Raw genomic sequence first — 27046 nt, 5'->3', positions numbered from 1 at the left:
AGAAGTGGTGCATGTGGGTACAGTTACTATATTTAAAATACATTTGGATAAGTACATGAATATGAAAGGTTTGGAGGGATGTGGACCAAGCACAGGCAAACTAATTTAGTTTGGGATTATGCTTGGCGTGGACTCTGGACTGTAAGGTCTGTTTCCCTGCTGCATGGCTCTATGGCTCTATAAGCCAGTGGATGGAAGTTTAAACAAACATAAATGCAAAAGTTCCGAACCTCTGCCTATCAACCTGACCTCACACTGGCCATAAAAAACCCTCAGATGAGCAATGAGAAGACCTCTACATTCTATATCCACATTACTGGTGGAATCCTCATTGTTGCATTGTTAGTACAGATCAACCCATTGTTGAGGAAGCAGCATCTCATCGTTTCAAAGTACAGACCACAATGTCCAGATATACACCACAGACATGAAAGAAATTTGTGCAGAATGAAACTGAATAAGTGAAAGCAGCGATCTTTACAAGGACTAGCAGTTTGATGTACAGTTTAAAAAAATCATACTCATGCATAGAATCTGTAAAATTTATAACGTTTGTTCACGCTTCTAAAAAAAAATCTGAATTTCTTATAGGTGTGCATAATATAGCACAAAGGGCCTTTGGGAATCAGAGGAGACATGATCTCCCCTCTCACAATCCTTCAAATCAACTAATCCTATATACTAGGCAGCCCCAGCTTCTCCCCAGAGGGTTGCAGCTCATAGGCAACTTCAAACTCATTCCGTTCAAGCTTGTGCCCGAGCTCCAGTAACCATTTGTGAGTACTGAGGAAGGGTGACTCAACCCGAAACATTAACTCTGATTTCTTCCCACAGGTGCTGCCAGATCTGCTGAACTTTTTCAGCAATTTCTTATTTACAGCATCTGCAGTCCTTTTTTTTTGAAAGCCTCATGGTTATTATCTTAATCCCAAATTCTTTCTAACTACTGAATTCCCCCAAGCAAACCCAGGTCCCCAGATCTTTACCTGTATCTCTGGGTTACCCGTCCAGTGTTAATACCATAGGCTTTTTTATGTTTATACATATTTGTGATGAACTTATTTCATCTGTAATTTGTACATGTTTATACAGATGGATGAGGCTGCAAACTCAGCCAGTAAATTCTAAATACATTAGGATGAGTGACCTCCCACTGTATAAGTAGTTAAATAAACTTTTCTGAAGGTTACAAAGTGTTCAGAAGTTCCAATGGAACTGGATGTAGGTTTGTTCGCTGAGCTGCAAGGTTCATTTCCAGATGTTTCGTTACCCTACTAGGTAGCATCTTCAGTGGGTCTCAGGCGAAGCAATGCAGAAAATTCCTGCTTTCTATTTATATGTTTGGGTTTCTTTGGGTTGGTGATGTCATTTCCCATGGAGATGTTATTTCTGTGGTGAAGTCACTTCCTGTTCTTTTTCTCAGGGGGTGATAGATGGGGTCTAACTCGATGTGTTTGGAACCAACCAGAGTTCCGGTTGGAATGCCATGCTTCTAGGAATTCTCGTATGTGTCTTTGTTTGGCTTGTCCTAGGATGGATGTGTTGTCCTACTCAAAGTGGTGTCCTTCCTCATCCGTATGTGAGGACAGTAGTGAGTATGGAACTCTTACAGTAACTATCTTTACACAATTTCCCTACAGCTGCAGACCAGGATGGATTATGGAATCAATCACTTTCTTATTACTAGGAAACAGAAATTTTTTGCAGCACCTTAAAAGCGGCAACATTGGAGTGCAATCTTAATCTCATTTTGCTTTAATGTCAACATGTACAACATAAGCCACCTTTAATGCAGGAAGCCAATTACAGCAGAATGAGCTATTGCAGCACATATTTGTGACTAAACACTTAGTGACAAAGGAAGATTTAAAGAATATCTTAAAACGAGAGAGAGAAAAATAGAGAACCGAAAAGGTATGAAGAGGGAATTCCAGACCTTGAAGTTATATCTATCAGAATGGTCCCAATATCACTGCCAACACTGGTGGGAGACACTCTTAGAAATTTGGTCATGTGATGTCTGACCCTGTAATATGTAACACATTTGACTCATGAAGGAATAATCCACGATAATTGTGGTCTTTTCTGCTTGGGATTTCACGCCAGTATCTCCTTTGTGACAAGTTCCAAGAATCAGGAGGCCATCAGTGAGACAAATAAGGGAAACTGAGACAAGGTAAAAAGAGAAACAATGGTAGGAAATTGCAGAGGAGATACTCGAGGTCAAGAAATTTGATTTCAGTAGGTAACAATAAGTTACTGAAATTACATTGAAAATGATTCAGTAATAATAGATATTACATTCACATTAGCTGCTTAGTCAAAAAGTACAATTGCTCACTGCAAGTCTATAATTGAACTGATAGTCATGAGTGAGATGCCTTATCCTACCATAATTAATAGCAATGCTATAAATTTGCTAATGTTCACTGTGAATCTATAACCATCACCATCTTACACGACATGGTAGAAGTACTTAATAAACCTTACTTAATAAACATGGGACAGAAGCATCATATCCATGTGCCAATCATCATGATTTTTAAGATTGGTCAATTTACTTGATCTTCCCAAAGCAGCAAAATTAAAAAGTTGATGATATAGATGCTTCAGGTGGGATAGAGAGGGAGGTAAAAGGGTTGGAGGAGTTGCATTACTGGTCAGACTGAATATCACATCTGTGCTGAAGGCGGGCACTATGAAGGATTCGAGCAGTGAGGCAACATGGGCAGAGCTCAGAAATAGGAAGGGTGCAGTAACAATGTTGGGGCAGTATTCCAGGCCTCCCAACAGCGAGCGTGAGATAGAGGTACAAATATATAGACAGATTATGGAAAGATGTAGGAACAACCTCTGGTGGTGATGCGAGATTTTAATTTTCCCAACATTTACTGAGATTCACTTAGTGTTAGAGGTTTAGATGGATCAGAATTTGTAAGAAGCATCCAGTAGGGTTTTCTAGAGCAGTACATAAATAATCCAACTCAGAAAGCGGCCATACTGGACCTAATGTTGGGAATGAACCTGGCCAGGTGGTTGAAGTTTCAGGGGGACCTGATTTGGAAATAGTGATCACAATTCCGTAAATTTTAGAATACTAATGGACGAAACAAGGATGGTCCTAAAGGAAGAGTGCTAAATTGGGGTAAGGCCAAATAAAGCCAAATTTGGCAGGAGCTGGGGAATGTGGACTGGGAGCAGCTGTTTGAGGGTAAATCCATATTTGATATGTGGGAGAATTTTAAAGCGAGGTTGATTAGAGTGCAGGACAGACATGCCCTGTGAAAATGAGGGTTAAAAATGACTAGATTAGGGAACCATGGATGACAGCTGAAATTGTGAGACTAGCTAGGACGAAAAAGGAAACATACATAAGGTCTAGGTGACTGAAAACAGATGAAGCTTTGGAAGAGTATTGGAAAAGGAGGACTAATCTGAAACGAGGAATTAAGAGGGCTAAAAGGGGTCATGAAATATCTTTAGCAAATAGAGTTAAGGAAAATCCCAATGCCTTTTATTCATATATGAGGAGCAAGAGGGCAACTAGGGAAAGGGTTGGCCCATCCAAGGACAAAGGAGGAAAGTTATGTGTGGAATAAGAGAAAATGGGTGAGATTCTTAATGAGTACTTTGCGTCGGTATTCACCGAGGAGAGGGACATGATGGATGTTGAGATTAGGGACATATGTTTGATTACTCTAGATCAAGTTGCATGAGGAGGAAGCAAGTGTTGGGAATTCTAAAAGGCAGTAAGGTGGACAAGTCCCCAGATCCAGATGGGATCTATCCCAGGTTACTGAGGGAAGCAAGAGAGGAAACAGCTGGGGCCTTAACAGATTTCTTTGCAGCATTCTTGAACACAGGTGAAATCCTGGATGACTGGAAAATTGCTAATGTTGTCCCCTTGCTCAAGAAGGGTAGCAGGGATAATTCAGGTAATTATAGACTGGTGAGTCTGACATCAGTGGTAGGGAAGCTGCTGGAGAAAATAGTGAGGGATAGGATCTATTTACATTTGGAAGAAAATGGGCTTATCAGTGATAGGCAACATGGTGTTGTGCAGGGAAGGTTATATTCCACCAACTTAATTGCATTCTTTGAGGAATTGGCAAAGTTGATGGATAAGGCAAGGGCTATAGATGTCACATACATGGATTTCAGTAAAGTGTCTGATAATGTTCCCCATGGTAGACTGATGGAGAAAGTGAAGTCACACGGGGTCCAGGGTGTACGAGCTGGATAGATAGAGAACTGGCTGGGCATCGGGAGACAGAGAGTAATAGTGGAAGGGAGTTTCTCAAAATGGAGAACTGTGACTAGTGGTGTTCCAAAGGGATCCGTGCTGGGACCACTGTTGTTTTTGATAGACATAAATGATCTTGAGGAAGGTGTAGGTGGACTGATTAGCACATTTGCAGATGACAGTAAGATTGGTGGAGTAGCAGATAGTGAAGAGGACTGTCAGAGAATGCAGCAGACTATAGATATATTGGAAAGTTGGGCAGAGAAATGGCAGGTAGAGTTCAATCCATGCAAATGCAAAGTGATGTATTTTGGAAGATCCAATTCTCGAGTGAACTATATGGTAAATGGAAAAGCCTGCGGAAAATTGTTACATAGAGAGGTCTGGGTGTTCAGGTCCAATGTACCCTGAAGATGGCAACACAGGTCAATAGAGTGGTCAAGAAGACATATGACATGCTTTCCTTCATCGGACGGGGATTTGAGTACAGGAGTTGACAGGTCATGTTCCAGTTGTCGAGGACTTTGGTTCGGCCACATTTGGAATACTGCATACAGTTCTGGTCACCACATTACTGAAAGGATGTGGATGTTTTGGAGAGGGTGCAGAGAAGGTTCACCAGGATGTTGTCTGGTATGGAGGATGCTAGCTATGGGGAGAGGTTGAGTAGATTAGGATTATTTTCATTAGAAAGATGGAGGTTGGGGGGATCTAATTGACGTCTACAAAATATATGAAAGGTGTAGACAGGATGGTTAGCAAGAAGTTTTTTCCCAGAGTGGGGTATTCAGTTACTTGGGGTCTCAAGCTCAAGGTTAGAGGGGAAAAGTTTAAGTGAAAGATGCATGGGAAGTTTGTTACACAGATGATGATGGGTACCTGGAACGCTTTGCCAGCAGAAGTGGTAGAGGCAGGCACAATAGCATCATTTAAGATGTATCTAGACAGATACATAAATGGGCAGGGAGCAGAGGGATACAGATCCTTGGAAAATAGGCAACAGGTCTAGATAGAGGACCTGGTTTGGCGCAGGCTTGGAGGGCCAAAGGGCCTGTTCCTGTGTCATAATTTTCTTTGTTCTTTGTATCCTTTGAAGACATTTGAATGTTTAATAATAAGCTGTGGCCACAGCTGCCAGGCCAGGCCTCAGAGGTGGGGGTATTAAAGAATGCCTCCTGGTCTGCTGCTGACAGCCATTGTGTTGAGATTTGGCCTCAGCAGGAGGCCCATCCACCATCAGTAAAACCCCAGTGGCTTCACCAGTTTATCCCCAAGTGACCAATTTATCGCTGTTAATTGGTGACCTCCCCCTCCAAACCCCCCTCCACCAAACCCCTCCCCCCCCCCCCCCCCCCCCACCACCACCAATAGCAGGCATCTAGCTGGTATGGGTCTGATCCCACCTTCAGCGAGATCATTCAAAGGAGCGATTGGGAGATTTGGAAACCCTAACTTCCAATATTGGAGTGGTGAAAATCAGGAAGAGACCAGAATTTGAGGAGAGGGAATAATTAGTAAGATATAAATAAAATTTTCCAAAGTATCAGAATTAATCATCACTTGTCTATTGATAGAGACTGGTTCATGAGCCAAAAGCACTGTTGGGGGGGGGGTCAATAATGGCAGCAAATAATAAGGATTTAAATTGCTGCCAATTTCTATCAGAAGTTAGATCAGCAATAAATTTGCAACACTTATATTTCAGTTAATGAGATACAGGTATAGACACTCACTGCTTTCAAAGTAATAGTCTGTTCTGAAAACTACATCAATTAGCTTTGTGCATTATGTATGTGTGCTAATGACATTTTCATGTGAAATATTCACTGGAGTTATATTTCTTAACAGAGCATATACTGTTAAAAGTTTTACTGGTGTTATTTTCCACTGATTTTTAAAAAATATATATTTATACTGTGTAATAATGTCTCCCACAGACCATTTTTTGGCCGAAATAAATCTGACAAAGTCTCATCAGGAATGCCTGAAACAATATGGACTCTTTTGATCTCTGACATTAAATCACCAGAGCAGTAGTGAGAAAAATTCATTCTGTGTCCATAGTTGTCGAGAGTCTAGCTACATGATTCAAGGGCAGACTTTTCACAAAACCTGATGCAAATAGCAGATTCTGGCAAGAGCCACTGGGTGAGCAATCAAGGTCGCTTGCCACATTTATCACTCCATTCAAAACATTTTACTTTAACAGATTTGGAATTGCATCTACCCAGAGATTTTCCAATAAACGATGCCAAATATCCGACAATGTCTGTGCAGAGTTATATTCCATATGGATATTATACTGATCCATGAAGGAATGGTGAAGAGCATGATCAGAGAATGAATGCAATATTAAAATGCTTACAAAAGAAAAGCCTCCCTTTCAATGGCAAGTCTAAAATCTCCAATGAATTCATTTGTTTCTTGGGATACATTTCCAACTATGAAGACATAATGGTGGATCATTACGAAAGGCATCACAGAATTCCCAACTCCAAACCCATTCCAGACTTTACAAAAATTCATAGATAGTTGCATGACTTGGCAAAATCATTGCTTAATCTAGAAGCCACATCAGGACCCTTGAAACAACTTCTCAAGAAGACACAATTAGAATCTTCATCAAGTGAACACTTTCCAGCAGGTTAAAAATGGTGATATCTAGTACATGATAATTCTCCATTTCCAACAACAACAAGAGTTGATATTGCAGCTATAGGCTTAAAGGCAGCACCCTTTCAGGAGCGGTTGAATGGCTGCTGAAAACCAGTCCTATATGCAACAAAAATATCATGTGATATAAAAATGTACAATATGTTTGGATTTAGAAGGAAGTCTCTTGGTTAATTGGGCAGGTGAGAGATTTTAAGACAACACACTTGTTTGGAAATTGGTAATTGAAATGGATCACAAACATTTAACTTTTTTACTGAATGAGAAGAAATTTACAAGAATACCTCAAAAAATACAATAATTTTAACTTTGTCTCCTGAGATTTGTTTATACAACTGTCTACATACAGTTGAAAACTACAGACCTCAGACATAAGGAAGACAGTCCAAGTCAATGACCTTTTAACCAACAAACTACCATTCATGTATAGAATCTCTAGATTGTAAAGTAAAATGAAAGACTTAGAGAAAGATAGGGTAATGATACATATAAAACATAAACAAATGTAGAACAATAATAGAATGAGGGAATGAAGGAAAAATGATGTATGTGTCTAAAAGGGTTAATTCTTGGATGTGTTCAGTAAACACCACCAACTGTAATGCCGTCACAGGGACTTGTTGAGGGTGCAGAATAGTCTCTGTGGTAACAAAAACAGAAATTGCTGGAAAAACTCAGCAGGTCTGGTGGCATTTGTGGAGAAAAACAGAGAAATGGGCAGACTGTGTTCATTGGGTACCAACATTCACAAACAAAGCTGCATTAGAATATTATTTCAATGAGCCACCATACATTGCAGCATAGAGGAACTATGCAGAGCAGAGGTAAATCACCTATACATTGTTATCAAAAAGAATGGGTACACAATGAAAACTGTCTGCTGACTTTTCAACAAAAATACTCAAACAAACAGACAAAACATGTTCAGAAACCTCAGCCACTCTCCCCGACATCAAAGCATCTTGGAAATGACTGCCAGATGACTCAGATCTCTTGGTATCATGGTAACTCACAAACCCACCAACACACTAAACAGCAGCAAATGAACTTGAAAGACCTATTCAGACAACAAGTAAAACTAATGTAATTTACAAAATACCTTGCAAGAATTACAACAAACACAACATTAGACAAACAGGCAGAAAACTAGCCATCAGGATACATGAACATCAATTAGCCACAAAAAGACGTGACCCATTCTCACTAGTATCAATAGACAATAGACAATAGACAATAGGTGCAGGAGTAGGCTATTCAGCTCTTCGAGCCTGCGCCACCATTCAATATGATCATGGCTGATCATTCCTAATCAGTATCCTCTTCCTGCCTTATCTCCATAACCCTTGATTCCACTATCCTTGAGAGCTCTATCCAACTCTTTCTTAAATGAATCCAGAGACTGGGCCTCCACTGCCCTCTGGGGCAGAGCATTCCACACAGCCACCACTCTCTGGGTGAAGAAGTTTCTCCTCATCTCTGTCCTAAATGGTCTACCCCCGTATTTTTAAGCTGTGTCCTCTGGTTCGGCACTCACCCATCAGCGGAAACATGTTTCCTGCCTCCAGAGTGTCCAATCCTTTAATAATCTTATATGTCTCAATCAGATCCCCTCTCAGTCTTCTAAACTCAAGGGTATACAAGCCCAGTCGCTTCAGTCTTTCAGTGTAAGGTAATCCCGCCATTCCAGGAATTGACCTCGTGAACCTACGCTGCACTCCCTCAATAGCCAGAATGTCTTTCCTCAAATTTGGAGACCAGAACTGCACACCAGGGCCCTGTACAGCTGCAGAAGCATCTCTTTGCTTCTATACTCAATCCCTCTTGTTATGAAGGCCAGCATGCTATTAGCCTTCTTCACTACCTGCTGTACCTGCATGCTTGCCTTCATTGACTGGTGTACAAGAACACCCAGATCTCTCTGTACTGCCCCTTTACCTAAATTGATTCCATTGAGGTAGTAATCTGCCTTCCTTTTCTTGCCACCAAAGTGGATAACCATACATTTATCCACATTAAACTGCATCTGCCATGCATCTGCCCACTCACCTAACTTGTCCAGGTCACCCTGTAATCTCCTATCATCCTCATCACATTTCACCCTGCATATCCTTACATATGGATGAGGAAGGACGCCACTTTGACTGGGACAACACATCCATCTTGGGACAAACCATCAGAGACATGAACGGGAATTCCTAGGAGCATGGCCTTCCAACCAGAACTCTATCAACAAACAAATTGACTTGGATCCCATTTACCATCCCCTGAGAAAAAGAACAGGAAATGACATCACCATAGGAAATGGTGTCACCACAGGAAATGACATCACCAACACAAGGAAACCAAAACATACAAATAGAAAGCGGGTGACATCACCAGTGCTTCATCCAGAGGCTCATTGAAGATGTTACCTAGTATGGTGATGAAATGTCTGAAAACGAAACTTCTAGCTCAGCGAGCAAACCTACATCCAGATTTTTTTTTATCCAATGGAGAGCAACTAAAGCCATATGAAGGTGACAGCAGCTTGTATTTCTGCCCTTAAAATAACTCACAATAAAGGAAGATACATTTCCAACAAGAACATTTGTCAATGTAAACAAAGCCCAGTTTCAGTACTGAAAATATTGCCGTCCTTTAAAGCCTTTTCATTGCAGTGAAATAAAGGACCTCCACCCTTGAGCAGAATCAGAAGGCAGATTTTTATCCAAGAAACAGGGACTGCATGTTAACAGTGACCAGTACAGGCTGTGGACCTGAGGCACTTCTCAATTATTATTGACAAGTATTTTATGACCAGTGTATCCAAATTGGAAGGAATTCAAAATCTACTGGATATTTTAGAAGACATAAATGGAAAAAAAAATGAAGCTATAAAAATCTTCCTGCATTTTTTTCTAAGTTGTTGGTTATCTACTTATCTCTGTGATGAACTCAAGACTGGTTCTGTCCTTTTTGACTATACCTGCCATATTGCCTTATCAGTTGTCACACCAGTTAAAATTAAATGATAACGTGATGCAATTTTATTATCATTTGGTAATTTTTATTTTAAAGTAGAGGTAAAATAGGATTCTAGTTTCAGTTTTGTTAATGTAAAGAATGTAAAGAAATAACCTGCACAGTAAGGCATTCATACCAAGGTTCAACAGATCTGTTTTAGGGAAGCCAATGAAATGAATATTATGAATACAATAATTTAAACTGTCATGCCATAAGCCCATAAGGCCATAAGACCATAGGAGCTGAAATTAGGCCATTCAGCCCATCGAGTCTGCTCTGCCATTCAATCAAGACTGATAAGTTTCTCAACTCCATTCTCCACTTTCTCCCCGTAACCCTTGGTCCTCTTGACAATCAAGAACCTATCTAATTAATAATGCTCAGTGACCTGGCCTCCACAGCCTTCTGAGACAATTCCATAGATTCATCAGTCTCTGGCTGAAGAAGTTTCTCCTTATCCCCATTCTAAAATGTCTTCCTTTTACTCTAAGGCTGTGCCCTCGGATCCTAGTCTCTCCTATCAATGGAAACATTTTCCCAACATCTCCTCTGTCCAGGCCATTCAGTACGCTGTAAGTTTCAGTTAGATCCCCCTCATCCTTCTAAATTCCATTAAGTATAGACTCAGAGTCCTCAAACATTCCACATATGTTCCTCATGTGAATGGTCCTGGGACCATTCTTGTGAACTTCCTCTGAACACGTTCCAGGGCCAGTACATTCTTCCTGAGATATGGGGCCCAAAACTGTGCAGAAAACTCCAAATGTGACCTGACCAGACCTTGATAGAGCCTCAGAAGTACATCCCTGCTTTTATATTCAAGTCATCTCAAAGTCCTCTCTTCTACAAGGATATAGTTACGTGGAAGGAAATACCACACCTTAGCTGATATATGTATTTATAGGGCTCTAGGGGAAAGTTTAATCAGAGAGAGATTTGCTATTGACTTGCACATTAATGTTACGAGAAATGCTTTCAGAAGAACAAAACTCTATGTAAAATGAATGAAGTGACAACAAAGCAGGTGAAAGGAAAAAAAAATACTCAGAAAAAAGATGTAATAATGGTCATGGAAAAATAAGCTCAAATAGTATTTGAAGCTTTTGCAATTTGAAAGGTTTTTCCTGTCTACCTTGGCTTATACATAAAGAGAACTGATTTATTTTCCTGGCATCAGTCCAAAATCCAGAAAAGGGAACAAAGGCAATAGCAGCAATTTACTGCAGGGGAAGCTACTGGTGACGCAGAAGAAGGTCACATTCTCTTGCTTGCTGTAGAAGATGAATACAATAATAAATGATATGCCAATATGTGCATTAACAACAGGCTAGTCAGATTTCAATTAAAATGTCTGGCTAATTTCAAAGTTGCAATAGGACCCAAACACATTTGCCAGTTTACTCAGCAAAGAGTCTAACATTCAAAATTATAACACTGCACTTCCAATACTTAAGGAAATGTATTGAATTTATCATGGGAAAATAATTATTGAGCAAAAAATCTCAAGAGCAAAATTTCAAGGAAGAGCCATTTTCACACCTAGAGACGTATTCTCAGAGGTGGAGTTAGTTGACTGAGCTAATGATAGATAATGGTGGTGCAACTTGTATCAGTAAATTAGAGAAGCATTATAACAATTTAATCAAAAGTCACAAAATGAAATAAGCTGGTATATGAATCATCCTTTACCCCTGTCCTTCTTGCCATCTACTTATGTCCAATGTCTCCCCATATTGCTAAGTCCAGCACAATATTTGACACCAAGGTAAGTACAGATATAGCAGCAGTTCAAGTGTGGATGAAGTTGTTTTTATTTTCATCCTTTCACAGGATAACTGGCTAGGACAGCATTTGTTGCCCATTCCTAATTGCTCTTCAAAAGGTGGTGTTTAGATGCCTTCTTTAATTGTAGCAATTCATGGGGTGTGGGGACATCAACAGTGTTAGGAAGAGAGTTCCAGGATTTTGATCCAGTGATCATGACGGAAGAGTTATACAATTTCAAATAAGGGTGGTGTGTGGCTGGGAGGAAAATGTGCAAGTGGTTCTCTTCCTGTGCATCTGCTACCCTACATAATAGAGGTCATGTGTTTGACAGGTGCTGTTGAAGGATAGTGGTTTGGCTTCTTAATCATTGCTCCTCTTCTTCACTGAACTTTTATTTGGTTTGTACGTGGTAGCTCTTGGGTATCTGAAGGAAGGAAATCAGAGTGAAAACGTGGGGGTGAAGGAAGGGACTGGGTTGAGATTGGGAAGCAAGAGATCCAGGGTGACATTATCATCAGTTTTCTCATTATATCAGGTGGCAGACCCAGAATGTGCTGGGAACTGAGAAGGGGCACAAGCTGAAAGATGCCAGGATCTTCAATGTCATTACTGACACCACATGCTGCAGGCCTCAGCACAAAGGGCCAATGGAGGAACTCATCCCCTCGTAGCTCCGAGGGCATGTAGGCACCCTTGTCCCTACAAGATCTGCTGTGCTCTGCTTCCTTCTGCAGGATAGAGGGAACAATGTTATTGTTTATATTGATGTGTGTCTTCATGATCTGCCTGCCAAGACTGAATAACTGGAGGCATTTGAATACAGTCAGCAGTTGGGAGGAAAGTTGACAAAATTTGTAGATTTCAAAGAATGAGTTGGAGTATCTGGATGGTCGACCCATATCCTGAGTGCCAGGAAGTGGTATAGGTGGGAGCTGTATGAGAGGTTGGTGGCACAATGGGAGAAGATTCATAGGAAAAGTGATTCACTGACATTGATCATCCACATGAGATCATTGGAGCTCTTTTGTCTGCTGGCAGAACCATGAGTTCAGGGTCTTTAGAGTTGATTTTCCCAGTCAGACTACACTCCCTTCTTTCTGACAGTGGTCCTTGAGGGTCTTTGGTCTCCTCTGGAAGATCATAGCATCTACCTTCTGCCCATCAATCCCACTACTGGTTTCAGCAATACATCCGTGAATGTGTAACCATTTAGTGTCCTATTATTGTTTTCATGAACTGCAATTGCAGCATTGCTTCCCAGATTGCTTTAAAGAGGCAGTCAGCCTTTAAGTTAAAGCAGGTCCACCTATACTATTTGATCAGCAGACAAATCTGTTATCATCTCTGCTATACATGGAACATAACGGCAACATTGAGAGGACCACCTCAATGCTTGTGGTGTATAGCATTGAAGTTCTGCAATGAGGTTGGTTGTCCAATGGTATGCCTTAGCCATCTTGGTCGGGATAGATGTGGACATACCATGCAGCATGCTGCAAATTAATTTCACAAGGTCTACTTTTTTTTTAGATTGTTGCAAATAATCAGTGGGCGGCACGGTGGCACAGTGGTTAGCACTGCTGCCTCACAGCGCCAGAGACCCGGGTTCAATTCCCGACTCAGGCGACTGACTGTGTGGAGTTTGCACATTCTCCCCGTGTCTGCGTGGGTTTCCTCCGGGTGCTCCGGTTTCCTCCCACAGTCCAAAGATGTGCAGGTCAGGTGAATTGACTATGCTAAATTGCCCGTAGTGTTAGGTAAAGGGGTAAATGTAGGGGAATGGGTGGGTTGCGCTTTGGCAGGTCAGTGTGGACTTGTTGGGCCGAAGGGCCTGTTTCCACACTGTAAGTAATCTAATCTAAAACAAACCTAGATTTCTAATTAAAATGAGAATTTTATCTCATGATATGACATTCAAAATAGTTATTTTCAGATCAATTGACAAAATCAATTCTGCCGTATGAAGAAAAGTTCACATCTTTTGGCAAACTGCCCCCTTAGAATGGTACATCCTTCATTTCCTCCTTTTTTTTTCTGAAATCTACTTCGTTATCTGTTTAAAATGCTTACCTAGTACCTTTTCAATGCAACATATGGTGTAAACAAAATCCCTGGAGTAAAATAATTAGAAAACATTGTGATTAATTGTGCATCGTAATGAATAATTAATCAGTGCCATAGCTGAAGCACAGAACCTAATTATCATATAAGTGGAAACTGATTATTAAGTACAAAGTAATAAAAAGGTAATTGCTCCCCACTGGATTTTTTCAACGTTTGGCTGTTTTTATTAAAGTGACAGTGTTAGGAATTGTTCAGTTATAAGAGGGCTTAGATTTAAATAACATTTACCAAAATTAGTAACTAAAAATATTTCCAAATCTGTGTTTCTGTAAAGAAACATTTTAAATATTTCATATCACATTTGCCAAATCAATGGAAGTTTATGACTATGAAGTAAATTTTCAACTTCACATCTAATAGATGGGTAATGCAAGGTGACACATACTACAAATTCCCAACATACATTCTCACGGCATGAAAATCTGCACTAGAAATACTGTGGATTGAAACATATTGTATTGTAATTTATTCAGTCATGATGTGGCCACTTTGAAGTCTATTTTCTGCTGTAACTTCAGCAAATACCAGTTTGATGAGGTTACTCTCCATCGGTAGTGAGAGACATTTTATTCAGCATTTTTTCCTGAAATTGTGTATCTTACAGTTCCACATTTCCATAGTCACCAGCAATTCTCCAAAACCTTGCGACAAAATGTCATAATGAGGGTGAACAATGTTTTTTGATCCAGGCACTAACTCCAGAGAGCCATTGTAAAAAATGTTTATTTAAATTCTTCCACCCCTTATTGCTTAATGGCAGAATTTGGCAAAAATCATGGTATTGGCATTGATATTTATTCCTACAATTTTTACATTCTGAATTGTTTTGTTAATCCTCAACCACTGCATGATTCAAGCATTTTAATAAAGGATCATAGACACCTAGAGCACACCAGTGTTTTATTTTTTTAAATAAATTCACCAGCTTTGTCAGATGAATGTATTAAGGTTAACAGAACCAATGTGGGTAGATAGAGTTAAGATAAATTGCAGCCATGATTTAATTGAGAATTGGAACAGGCTCAAGGCACTGAAAGTGCTAGTCTTGCTTCCCAGGTCCTGGCACATACTTTGGAATTCAAGTTTTAAGTGTTTCACTTCCTCAGTTGCAACCTCTTACATTTCTCTATTGCTCCATCTAAAGTTTGGACGTACAGTAGTGCCTTGACATACGAACGACCCCTTTCACGAACAAATCGGTTTACGAACAGGATTGTACGTAAAATTTTGCTTCAACATACATACGAAATTCAAGGTACGAATGAAGGTATGAACGCAAAAAGCCTGTGTGTGACCACGTGGTTTCATTGTTCTGCTTTGATACGTGCTTGTTGAATGCAAAAACTCTCGAGCCCCGCGTGATCTCATTCAGTTTGTCTTTGGCGTGTGCGCTGTGAACAGCGTTCACTGCTACGTCCAAGCATTCTTACGCTATCTGAACAATGGGAAAAATTGATTCAGTTCGTGAACTTTTCGGTTCGCGAATCTGGTCCTGGAACAGATTAAGTTCGTAAGTCGAGGTGCTACTGTATGTCATTGAATTCCACCTAACTTGATATTTATGCTCAAGGAGTTACTCTTTGCTTCCCCAAGATGCGCTTGTGCCATTAGAATAGAAAAGAATATCATTTATTGTTACATGCTTTCCATTGTAGAAATGCATTGAAAAGTTTTTACAGTGGTTGCCTCATATGGCACCATCTTAGGCACAAGTACCTAGATACAAATCTTCGATACAACAGAGGAATAAGAAGTAATTGCATTACCTTACAAGGTTTCAAAAATATTAGAAACAAGACATTGTTAAAGGATTGACATTACAGTTGGGTAAAAAATTTCAAATAAACATTACATTGTGGCAGCTCAGTGCAGGGCTTCTGCACATGGTCTAACTACCAGCGCCATACCCCGTTCAACAGCCAACCCCACTCCGCTCCAAGCCTCCAGTCCGCTCCATACCAGAGCACAGCTACTCTAGTGTAAGTTCTAGGACAGCTTCACTCATGCACGGGACTTGCTGTCTGCATGTTCCAGGGCTCATAGCCCATCACCGTCCCAGAGCTCACAGCCCGTGTGCTGTTCCAGGCTCACAGATGCCTCCCGCTGCTCCAGGATTCACATCCGGGGCCAATGTGAGAGAAAAAGAAAACAAAGAGGGGGATAAAGAAGAACAAATGGAGAAAAGGAGCAATATTTCAACAATTTCTCCTTCAGCGCCTACTCTTGAATCTATTCCGAAGTCCCCTGCCTTTATCTTCAAAATGAACCTTTGGTAACCACTGCAATGCGTTCAAAGGTAGATCCCCTGTCCAGAAATGCTTGTGCAGTCGAAGTAATCATTCTGATTTTGCAAAGGCAACTGTGAAACCTTGTTTGAGTAAATTTTGACAAGATCCGGTGTACTCATTTCCACCTTCTGGATTCACATCTTACAAAAATGACTCTCAATTTATCACAATCCCAACAGAAAGTGATAAGTTTTTAACAAATATCTGAGTTCCCAGTGACCAATATAAAGAAAACACACAAGAGTTAAAGTTTTTGAAGTTTTACTTTATTAGACTAAAATCACCATTGAGTAAACATTATTTAGTAGGTAAGTCTTAACTCAAAACTAAAGAACAAGTCAGTCTTAAATTTGTTAACATGAGTGAAAACCCCACACCACATCATGGTGCTGGCTGTTAGATCCAATGTTTCATCCAATGTTTCATCCAATGTTGCCAAGAGCAGTCAGGATGACAGTAGGTCCCTGCTTTATGCCTTTAAGTCATGGAACAATCCCGCTGTCCCAAGGCCAGCCTCAAAGTTAAGATAGAAGAGCTAGAAGAGAAGATAGTAATAAAAAAAAGTCAACTCCTACAGAATAGATTAGTAGCATGGTAGCCCTGAAACAACCTGGAAAGTTGAGACTGCACATTGACCCAAAGCATCTAAACAGAGCCCCAAAGAGATCTCACTAACCCATCGAAAGAATTTTGCCACAACTTGCAAATAAAAAAACTCTTCACTACCCTAGATATAAAGAATGGTCATTAGCAAATGAAACTGATGAAAACAGTAGCTTTCTAAACACTTTCTGGACACCCTTTCATGATGTACAGATCATTCAGAGTGCAGTTGGCATTTCCACTGCTCCAGCAGAATATCAATGCAGATAAAATGGGATAGCGAGTGATCTTCTGGAGGGGAAGCTACAGAGGAGAGTCCGCTAATTCATGGATGCAAAATCACAACCAACGAGACTATCACAATCAAAATCTTGTGTGACTGCTTGACAGAGCTTGTCAAGGGAACCCATAGCTGAACAAGATTAATTGCAATTAAGGATACCCAAAGTCAAATAATTGGCCATGTATTGACACCAAGAAGTCTTTGTCCAGATTTCAAAGAGACGAGAGGCAGTAGCAGTGATATAGCAAGCAATGGGTGCTAAAGCAGTGCAATACGTTGCTGGATTTATCAACTGCTTGGTAAAATTCTTGCCCAACTTGTTGTCAGAGTGTAAAACATTACGCAAATTCATGGTTAAGGATGTACAATGATATTGGAACACAGAAGAAGAGGCAGTGCTCACCAAAATCCAACAATGCCAGTGCTGAACTACTACAACAAGAAGGTTGAAATCACTCTGCAGTGAGATAGAACTTGGAGCAATCCTTATGCAGCAAAGATAACCAATTGCATATGCATCCAGGGCACTAACACAAACAGAAAAATGTTATGCTCAGTTCGAGAAAGAGTACCAATGTCTTATCATGTAAACATTTTCATCAATACAGACATGGAAAAGACAAAGTGGCAGTTGAGTCAGACCACAACTCACTTCAAAGCATTTTCCACAACCTGCTACTATCTAGTCCAAGGCCTCTGCAAAGAATGTTACTCCGTATCAGAAGTACCATCTGGGTGTGGCGTATAAGCAAGGGGAGCAGATGCATATTACAGACAGGCTGTCGAAAGCAGTCATCACAATAAAGAAAGTGCAGGCTGCTCCAAGCAAGTGTGAAATCTTCCAGATTCAATGTGAAGCAGCAGCCTGTCATTATCTGAAAGTCATCACCTCAGCAGAGACACTGAACAGAACGAACAAGCTCCTTGCTTAAATAAAGCAGACTACCAAATAAGTTGCAATTTTCCATGTGTTGCGAAAACCAGTGATAAAAGGAGGGCTAGAGAGCATCAAGGACACAACTGTTGGTACAAGAGTGTATTGGGCATATAGTGGTGAATTGCAAGGCTAGACTGGCCTCTTGTACAAAGGAAATATTATCCTTGAGGGGTTGAGTGGCGAAGTACTAAAGTGCATCCATACAAACTATCAAAGAATTGAGTCAATTTAAAAGACTATGGCAAGAAATGTTTTCTACTGGCGAAACATAAGCACAAAAATCAAGGCTTGTAAGGACTACCAAAATAAAGGAACTAGAGAACAGCTGATGACACATGAAATCCCAGACAGACCCTGGTTGAATTTGGAAGCTGATCTCTTCACCTTCTCAAGAACTAATTGTCTCATTACAGTAGACCAGCTGATGTCAGCTGAAGGTGGACCAGCTGATGTCAACTGAAGAAGGGCTTTTGCCCAAATTGTCGATTCTTCTGCTCCTCAGATGTTGCCTGATGTTCTGTGCTTTTCCAGCACCACACTCTCGACTCAGCTGATGTCAATGACTTCCACAAAGAAAGGCAAATGCTTGAAAGCATGTTTCAGTTATTACAGCATTGCCAGCATTGTCATGAGAAACAGTGGCCCTTAGATTAGGAACTTCGATACTACATATCATCTCCACATTATCCCCAATCCAAGGGAAAAGTAGCAATGAAATTGATCAAAGAAATCATAAAAAAAATCAAACAAATCCCACAGAGATGAACGCAAAAGCAACCCTTGAGTGGATTGCATGGAAAGCAATCCACTACAAAGACTTTTGTCACATCATACCCAAGCCATTCTACTAACAGGAAAGAAAATCAACTGAAGCCAGAATTGGGAACAGGTATGAGTGAGAAAGCCAAGGAGAAATCGCAGAAAATCAAAATTCATTTTGACAAGTCTGCTAAGCGATTGTCATGGTTGAGAAGGGGAGAGCTGGTCAAGATATAGGCCTTCAATGTTCTCAAAAAAAAAGCCAAGTAAAAATGAGAGATGAAACGGCAGGAAGCCAGATTTAATTTTGACAAAACTCTTCAACCAATGCCAGAATTGGAGTTTGTCAGAATCTAAAATTCAACAAAGTCAGCAAAACACAGCTAAGTGGCAACTTTGGACTTCCATGGAATAGTTGTCAGCTCAATTGTATGCAGTGGAGGTGAGTGAACAGACAGACCATCATCATTGCTGGCAATACACCCAACAAGAGCAGCTGGCCCTCACCTGCAACTAGCTGAGGAAAGGGTGAATGCACCAATTACACAGGCATCATGACAAACGTTAGACCCAGAGTCCAAATGAAACAACAAAGGGTAGGAGGACAGCCACAAAGGACACAGGCCAAAAGACCAGAAGATATAGTAGCAGAATTAGGCCATTCAGATTATTAGTACTGCTCTAGCATTTGATCACGGCTGATATGTTTTGCAACACCGTTCTCCTGTAATCCTTGATCGCCCCTTACCAATCAAGAATCTATCTATCTCTGTGCCTATCTCGATAATCTGTGCTCGCAAGCTTCTGCGGCAAAATATTTCACAGATTCGTTACCCTTTGAATGAAGAAATTCCTCCTCATCTCAATTCCAAATGGTCATCCCTTCACTCTGAGACTGTGCCCTTGGATCCTAGTCTCTCCTAGTAGTGGAAACATCTTCTCCACATCCACTCTATCCTGGCCTGTCAGTATTAAGTTTCAATGAGATCCTCCTTACTCTTCTAAATTCTGTGAATACACAAAAATAACAAAGACAGTACAACACAGGAACTGGCCCTTTGGTCCATCAAGCCTGCACTGACAAAATGATGCCTTTCTAAACTAAAAACTTTTCTCTTTATGTGCACCTCTATTCCTACCTCTTCATGTATCTGTCCAGATGATTCTTTAATATTGCTCTTGTATCTGTTTCTACCATCACCCCTGGCACCACATTCCAGGCATTTACACCCTTCAGTGTAAATAAAATTGTCTCTCACATCTCATTCACATTTTCCATGTTTTACCTTAAACCTATGTGCCCTAGTAATTGACATATCTAGCCTGTAGAAAAAAGACTGTGACTGTCCATTCTATCCATGTCTCTCATAATGTTGTTAACTTCTATCAGGTCACCCCTCAGCTCTGATGTTCAAGAGAAAACAAACTAAATTTGTCCAATCTCTCCTCATAGTTAATATCCTCCAACTCAAGCAACATCCAATAAATAATTTCTGTATCCTCTCCAAACCTCCACATCCTTCAGACCTGTGTACAATATTCCCAAATGTGGCCTAATTAAAGTTCCATACAGCTGCAAATAACTTGCCAATGTTTATACTCTATAACAGAGATGAGGAGAAACTTCTTCACCCAGAGAGTGGTGGCTGTGTGGAATGCTCTGCCCCAGATGGCAGTGAAGGCCCAGTCTCTCAATTCATTTAAGAAGGAGTTGGATAGAGCTCTCAAGGATAGTGGAATCAAGGGTTATGGAGATAAGGCAGGAACAGGATACTGATTAAGGATGATCAGCCATGATCATATTGAATGATGGTGCAGGCTCGAAGTGCAGAATGGCCTACTCCTGCACCTATTGTCTATTGTCTAACTTCCTCTAAAAACTCAATCAAGTTTGTGACACACAACCTCCTCCATACAATGCTTTTTACCTATCATTAATAAGTCCATATTTTTCCAAATGAAAAATAATCTTTTCTTAAGAATCTTCTTCAATAATTTCTCTACCACTGACATAGTGTTCACCAGCCTATATTTTCCTGGATTATTCATGTTGGCCTTCTTATTGAATATTTGGACCCAAGCAATTACAATGGATCAGAGGGACCATTTGTGCATGTGCAAAGATTCTTCAATGCAACAGGACAGTAGATAAGGTGGTTAAGTAGTCATACACAATACTTTCCCTTATTGCATTGAGTACAAGAGCAAGGAAGTTATGATGGACCTATGTATAATGTTCATTAGTTGAAGTACTCTGTGCAGTTCTGGTTGTCACACTATAGAAAGGATATGATTACATTAGAGAGGGGGCAGAGGAAATTCAGGAGATGGTGCCTGAACTGCAATGATTCAGTTATGAAAAGAGACCAGATCAGCTGGGGTTGCTTTACTTAGAGTAGAAATGGCTAAGGTAGACCTAATTGAGGTATGTATAAAGCTGTGAATGAGTTTGATAGGTTGATAGAGAAAACTTTTCCCCTTAGTGGAGAGGTCATTAACTGAAGGAACAGCGATTAGGTAGGTAGAAGGTCGTTTAGAGGGAATTTGAGGAAGTATATTTCACCAAGAGGATTGTGGGTATATGTAAATCACTACCTAAAAGTGTGGTAGAGTCAGGAACTCTGAAGACATTCAAGAAGTATTTAGATGTGCACTTGAAATGCCATAGCATACAAATCTACAGGTCAAGTGGTGGAAATCGAGGTAGAATACATAGATGCCTGATGATCAGCATGGCACAATGAACCAAAGAGTCTTTTTTTATGCTGTAAAAACTATATGGTTAACAAAGCATTTCGCATGTTTACTTTCATTGGTCGGACCATTGAGTACAGAAGTTGGGACATCATGTTGCAGCTGTATAGAGCATTGGTGAGATCACGTTTGGAATACTGCATACAGTTCTGGTCACCTTTCCATTAGAAGGATGTTATGAAAGCACGCAGAAAAGATTCACAAGGAGTTTACTGGGATTGGGAGGTTTTACTTATAAGGAGCGATTGGAAAGGCTTGGATTTTTTTTCCATAGAGAGTAGAAGGTTGAGGAGTGACCTTATCGAGATGTATAAAATAATAAGAGGCATAGATAAGGTGAATAGCAAAGGTCTTTTCCATAGGGTAGGGAAGTTCAAAACTAGAGAGCATACATTTAAGGTGAAAGGGGAAAGATTTAAAAGGAACCTGAGGGGCAACTTTTTCACTTAGAGGATGATGCATAAATGGAATGAACTGCCAGAGAAAGTGGTAGATGCAAGTTCAATTACAACATTTAAAAGACATTTGGACAGGTACATGGTTAAGGAAGGTTTAGAGTGATATGGGCAAAACACAGGCAAATGGGACTAGTTTAGTTTGGGAAACTGGGAGAGCATGGGCCAGTTGTACTAACTGGTTTGTTTCCATGCTGTATGAGTCTATGATCTATGAGATGTAGGCCCACAGGAGAATGTTACAGACTGGATCCATCAAGTACCAGCTCTGATTTTCCAGTTAGAGTTGTCACCTTCTTGTTCCAATCTGGTGTGGGGAAGAATGGAACACTGCACGTCAACAAGAGGTGATTAAATATTAATAGCATGCAAATGCTCTCAAATTGGCATCATGCTGGCCACTAGCAAAATTCTCAAAACTTAGTTGCAGAGTCAGACATTTTGTTCATGATATCAAAAATTTCATTTCTCTGATTTCATCATAATTTCCCAACTGACTCGTCATTGCCTATGTTTTTGGTAGGGGGGGGTGGAGCATAGAGCTGGGAAGATTCTGACTCAAGTGTGCAACACATGCTGTGTTGTACACATGATGCAAAGATAGAAATTGAATTGAATCCATTGATAGTCAATAAGTTAAAATTCAGGAAAGAACATGCAGCTATCAAATTTCAATTTGGGAGCCAATAGGATATTTTAGAGAGCTGATAGAAGACTTTAGAAACAAAATAAGCTGATTGATTTTTCTGCAAATTCTTCAGGCGCTGCAATTTTAATTTCTGATTTCTGCAGTTTTTGATCCAGGTTTAAAGCCACATGTAATGTTTCTCATGATCAGACAATTTTACATATTAGAAATCACTGTTTTACTGTCTATCAAATGCAAACCTTGAGTCTTCTTTCATTGCCTGCACTGTTCAAGTTTCTAAATGAGAAAAGTTTAATAAATGCCTTATGCCATTAGAGACCTGACAAGACACATGAGAACCTTTGCAAAAGGAAGCTCTTTGCGATTTCACTGAAATTGCATATGGATTAACAAGCTAAACTTAAAAATCTACGCATTCATCAGCACATGGCATTAATTACACGGTGAGAAGTTAATTAAGTGGGAAAGTAATTTTCTGGTGACTATTGAATGATGGCCTTGAAGAAATCAAATTTTTGCATAGCCAAGAAATTATTGATCTTTGAAGGACTGACAAGCAAACCTCCTTAAATATTGAATTGCTTTTGAAGTCTGTATCTGCAACAAATTTTCAAGCAGTTTATACAATTCAAATATTAACTATCCTAGCATTAAAATATCAATAGCTTACAGCGGTAAAGCTCATGTCAAAGTAATAAGCGCAAGGTTAAATATAGCAAAGTCATTTGGTAGAACAGAACTTGAATAATGATGAAAACAGGGGCATGTTTTTCATCTTGCACTCATTTATCAGGAGTTCTAGAACCAGGAGCATTGTGGTGGAAGAAGGCGAAAAAACACGCAACAGCACGTTATAGTCCATCAGGTTTATTTGGAAGTACAAGCTTTCAGAGTGTTGCTCCTTCATCAGGTAGGTAGTCCAACACTGGCACCTCCATATCTTGGAATAGGGCGCAAGCCATTTAGGACTCGAGTGAGGAGGAATTTCTTCACTCGGCAAATAGTTAATCTGTGGAATTCCTACCCTAGACAGCTGTGGAAGCTGAGTCATTGTCATGTTTAGAACTGAGATTGATAAATCCCTATTTATGACCACGATCAGGGGATAGCATGGGAAAATGGCATTGAACTAGATGACTAGCTAGGATCTAGAATGGTAGAGGCCGAATGGCCTCCTCCTTCTATGTTCCCAAATTGAGGCTCAATAATAGCAGAGACCTATCTGCAGTCATTGTTATTACCTAATAGCAGAGACCTGTTGAGGTGTTGTAAGTGCTGCAGAACTATATAAAATGTATCAAAGAAATTTCTCTAACAGTATTAATAGTGAGTAGTCTCCCACGTGTTGGGTGTTATACTCAAACAATAGTTATTTAGTGTAAAGTTGCAATGCAGATGAAATCATTGAGGGATCCTTCACTAAAAGGCTTTTACTCATCATTCATTTCAAGATGCGCCCCATTTGTGATACAGTTTAAGCATTTTTACAATTCAGTAGAGGCTATTGAGGTAAGGCAATAACATTGATAGTGACATGCAGGAATTCAGATTCAAACCCCAAGTTACGCATGCAGATTACTGAGATGTTTTATATAAGAGAGCGCAATTGATTTTGGTCTTAAAAGATAATTTTGGAAGAGTTTCCTACTGGTAAGAGTTTGGACCATCACAAATTTCCTGATGGTAATTTTTTTATCAAACCAGGACAAATGCAAGAATATTAAACTTTAAACAATTACAATGATTTTTACTCCAAGTTCTGTACACGGGAGCAAATTGAACTCAAATGAATGTAGCTCTAACAACATCAAAAAACTTGACACCATCCAGGACAAAGCAGTCTGCTTGATTGGTACCACACCACAAACATTCGCTCCCTCCATTATCAATGCTCAGTTGCAGCAGTGTGTACTTATCTACAATGCACTACAGAAATTCAGCAAATCTCCTCAGATAGCACTTTCTCAAGCATAACCAGTACCAGTTATAAAAGATAAGGGAAGCAGATGCATGGGAACACTACCACCTACATGTTCCAGTTGAATTCACTCATCAACTCTGACATGGAAATGTATTGTTGTTCCCTCACTGTTGCTCCTAACTGCACCATGCGTGTACCTATGCCAAATGGACTACAGCAGTTCAAGAAGGCAGCTCACCAGCACTTCCTTAAGGGCAACTTATGATGAAGCAATAACTGTTAGCCTTGCCTGTAATGTCCACATCCCATGAAAGAATAAACACAACAGAAAGTGAAGAGCAGACAATGTAAGGTATGAAGGGTGTAAAGAAAGCATAATACTTGTTTGAAACAGAAGCCAGTGGTGGTACATTGTCATCTGGCCCCATTGTTATTACTGAGCTGATGGAGGGTATTGAGAAACAGTTATATAATATTAATGGCAGCACTTTAGTGCTTGCTAACGTTTTGTAAGACTACAACACAAAATTCAGAGGGATTAAAATGCATTAAGGAGGCATGAAGAGAGCATAAATTTCTAAATGAACAAAAGAACAATACGATTGCTCTCCACTCCAATATTCCCAATAATAATTGAGCTAGTCACAAAATGCTTTTATAGTAATTATCTTTTTTAAAAATAAAGTGATTACTGTTATACTCGCCATTTGGTCAATACCTTCAGTACTTCCATTGAAATAATTAAAGATGAAAAATAAATATTCCATCCATTTCTGTATTTGTTTTCAGAAAGTTAAAACTCACACAACACCAGGTTATAGTCCAACAGGTTTATTTGGAAGCGCTAGCTTTCAGAGTGCTGCTCCTTCATCGGGTGATTGATGAAGAAGCAGCACTTCGGAAGCTAGTGATTCCAAATAAACCTATTGGACTATAACCTGGTGTTGTGTGAGTTTTAACTTTGTACACCCCAGTCAACACCGGCATCTCTAAATCATGTTTTCAGAAAGAAGATGTGATGATAGAAGTTTTAATGTAAAATTGGAGTAAATCTACAGGTTACAGGAGATATTAAGAAATATATTGCATATTCGAAAAGTTGATTTCTGCAGTTACTCGGGGGGAAGGATTAAAATAACTCATTCCTCACTCAAGGGCAATTTGAGGTGATAGCCTAGTGATATTATCATTAGACTATTAATCCAGATATTCAGCTAATGTTGGTGACATTGGTTCAAATCCTACCATGGCTGATGTTGGAATTTGAATTCAATAAAGAATCGGAGTTAGGAGTTCAATAATGGCCATGAAACCACTATCATAAAAAAAAATACTCGTTTGGTTTACTAATGTCCTTTATGAAAGGAAATCTGCCATCCTTACCTGGTCTGGCCTACACATGACTCCTGACCCACAGCAATGTGGTTGACTCTTTGCAGCCCTCTGGACAATGAGGATAGCCAGAGACCTCCACATCCTGTGAATGAATTTTAAAAATGGACTGCCTATAGCAGCAGCATCAACACAATTGCAAGTTATGAATCTGGTTCTTGATAATCCAACTGAGAGTGCAAGATACTGGAAGTATAATAAATGTGAACCATAAACTGATGTCAGCAGAGCTCATGAAGAAATATCTCATCCTAAGGCTCTTTTAGTGGGTTCTATCCTTGCAACAATTCATAGACCCTGTTCAAGATCTCACAAAACCTGCAACTCCAACAATATGAACGGAATGATAAATGGACTATCCAAAACCAATGACAGTCCCATTACTTAAAATGAGGAAGATGAATTTCAAAGGAAGACAAATGAATCAAAAACTGTCGGTGTAGCACTGTCAACATTTCAGTCCAGTTACAGATCACTGGGCATGAATTTTGTCTCAAAGACATCCCTTTTTTTAAGTTTATTTGGATGGTAATGAGATGAAAATGTGAACAGGAAAACTCTTGCACACTTGATACCTGACACAACTTTCAATTTAGGCAACTTAGGCATCCAATCTCATTAAAACAATTAAATTGATGTCCTCAGAGACACAGATAACAACCTGTGTATTTCAGGAGCTTAGCAATGGCCCTTAAATTCATTTTTCTTTAGTGTCTGAAGCTACGGGTCTCAGCAAATCTTTTTCCATTATGAATTCTTCTCATGTTTGATGAGGTTCCTTTCTTAAGGTCAGAATCTTAATGGGCACGCTTCAGTGAGAAGCTCATAAGTATGAAGTATTGCTTTTCAAAGAGTTTCAGAATTTCCAGATTGTTCTTCTGACAATCTTGCATTCAGTGTTATAGTTGTATCCTGTCAAAACACACTTTGTAACAAATACCTTTCAGCCATGTTTACCTTCTGAAATTAATTGAAATTTCTTTCAACTCCATCATCAGTAACTTGAGGCAGTAAGCATAAGCATAGAGCCTCAGCTAAATCTAATCTCTCATTGGAATCAGAATTTTCTTCTGAATCTTCTTGCATCCTTAATTTAAGCTTTGCTATGTTCAAATATGTTGTCTATTTCCTCTATCTCTTTGGACTTCAAGTTTTTCTTAAATTCCATCCTTTTTCCATTAGAGTCATACAGCAT

At 39.7% G+C, this 27046-nt stretch overlaps 1 protein-coding gene across 2 annotated transcripts in view; it reads right to left on the bottom strand.

The window, feature by feature from the left end:
• LOC140465806 (G protein-activated inward rectifier potassium channel 1-like) overlaps positions 1 to 27046 on the bottom strand; it is a 487432-nt gene that overhangs the window by 298636 nt on the left and 161750 nt on the right. Inside the window, exon 3 of one of the 2 annotated variants that reach the window (XM_072561599.1) lies at positions 16609 to 16633. The exons of the other annotated variant lie outside the window; for it this stretch is intronic. Within the exon in view, the coding sequence (XP_072417700.1) occupies positions 16620 to 16633 (14 nt within the window). The 3' untranslated portion in view covers positions 16609 to 16619. Of the gene's footprint in view, positions 1 to 16608; positions 16634 to 27046 lie in introns of those variants that run through there. 2 annotated transcript variants of the gene reach the window in all.

This window comes from Chiloscyllium punctatum, chromosome 42, assembly GCF_047496795.1.
Source record: "Chiloscyllium punctatum isolate Juve2018m chromosome 42, sChiPun1.3, whole genome shotgun sequence".
NCBI lineage: Eukaryota > Metazoa > Chordata > Chondrichthyes > Orectolobiformes > Hemiscylliidae > Chiloscyllium > Chiloscyllium punctatum.
The sequence above is the reverse complement of the archived record's forward strand: the minus strand, read 5'-3'. Positions and strand labels throughout refer to the sequence as shown.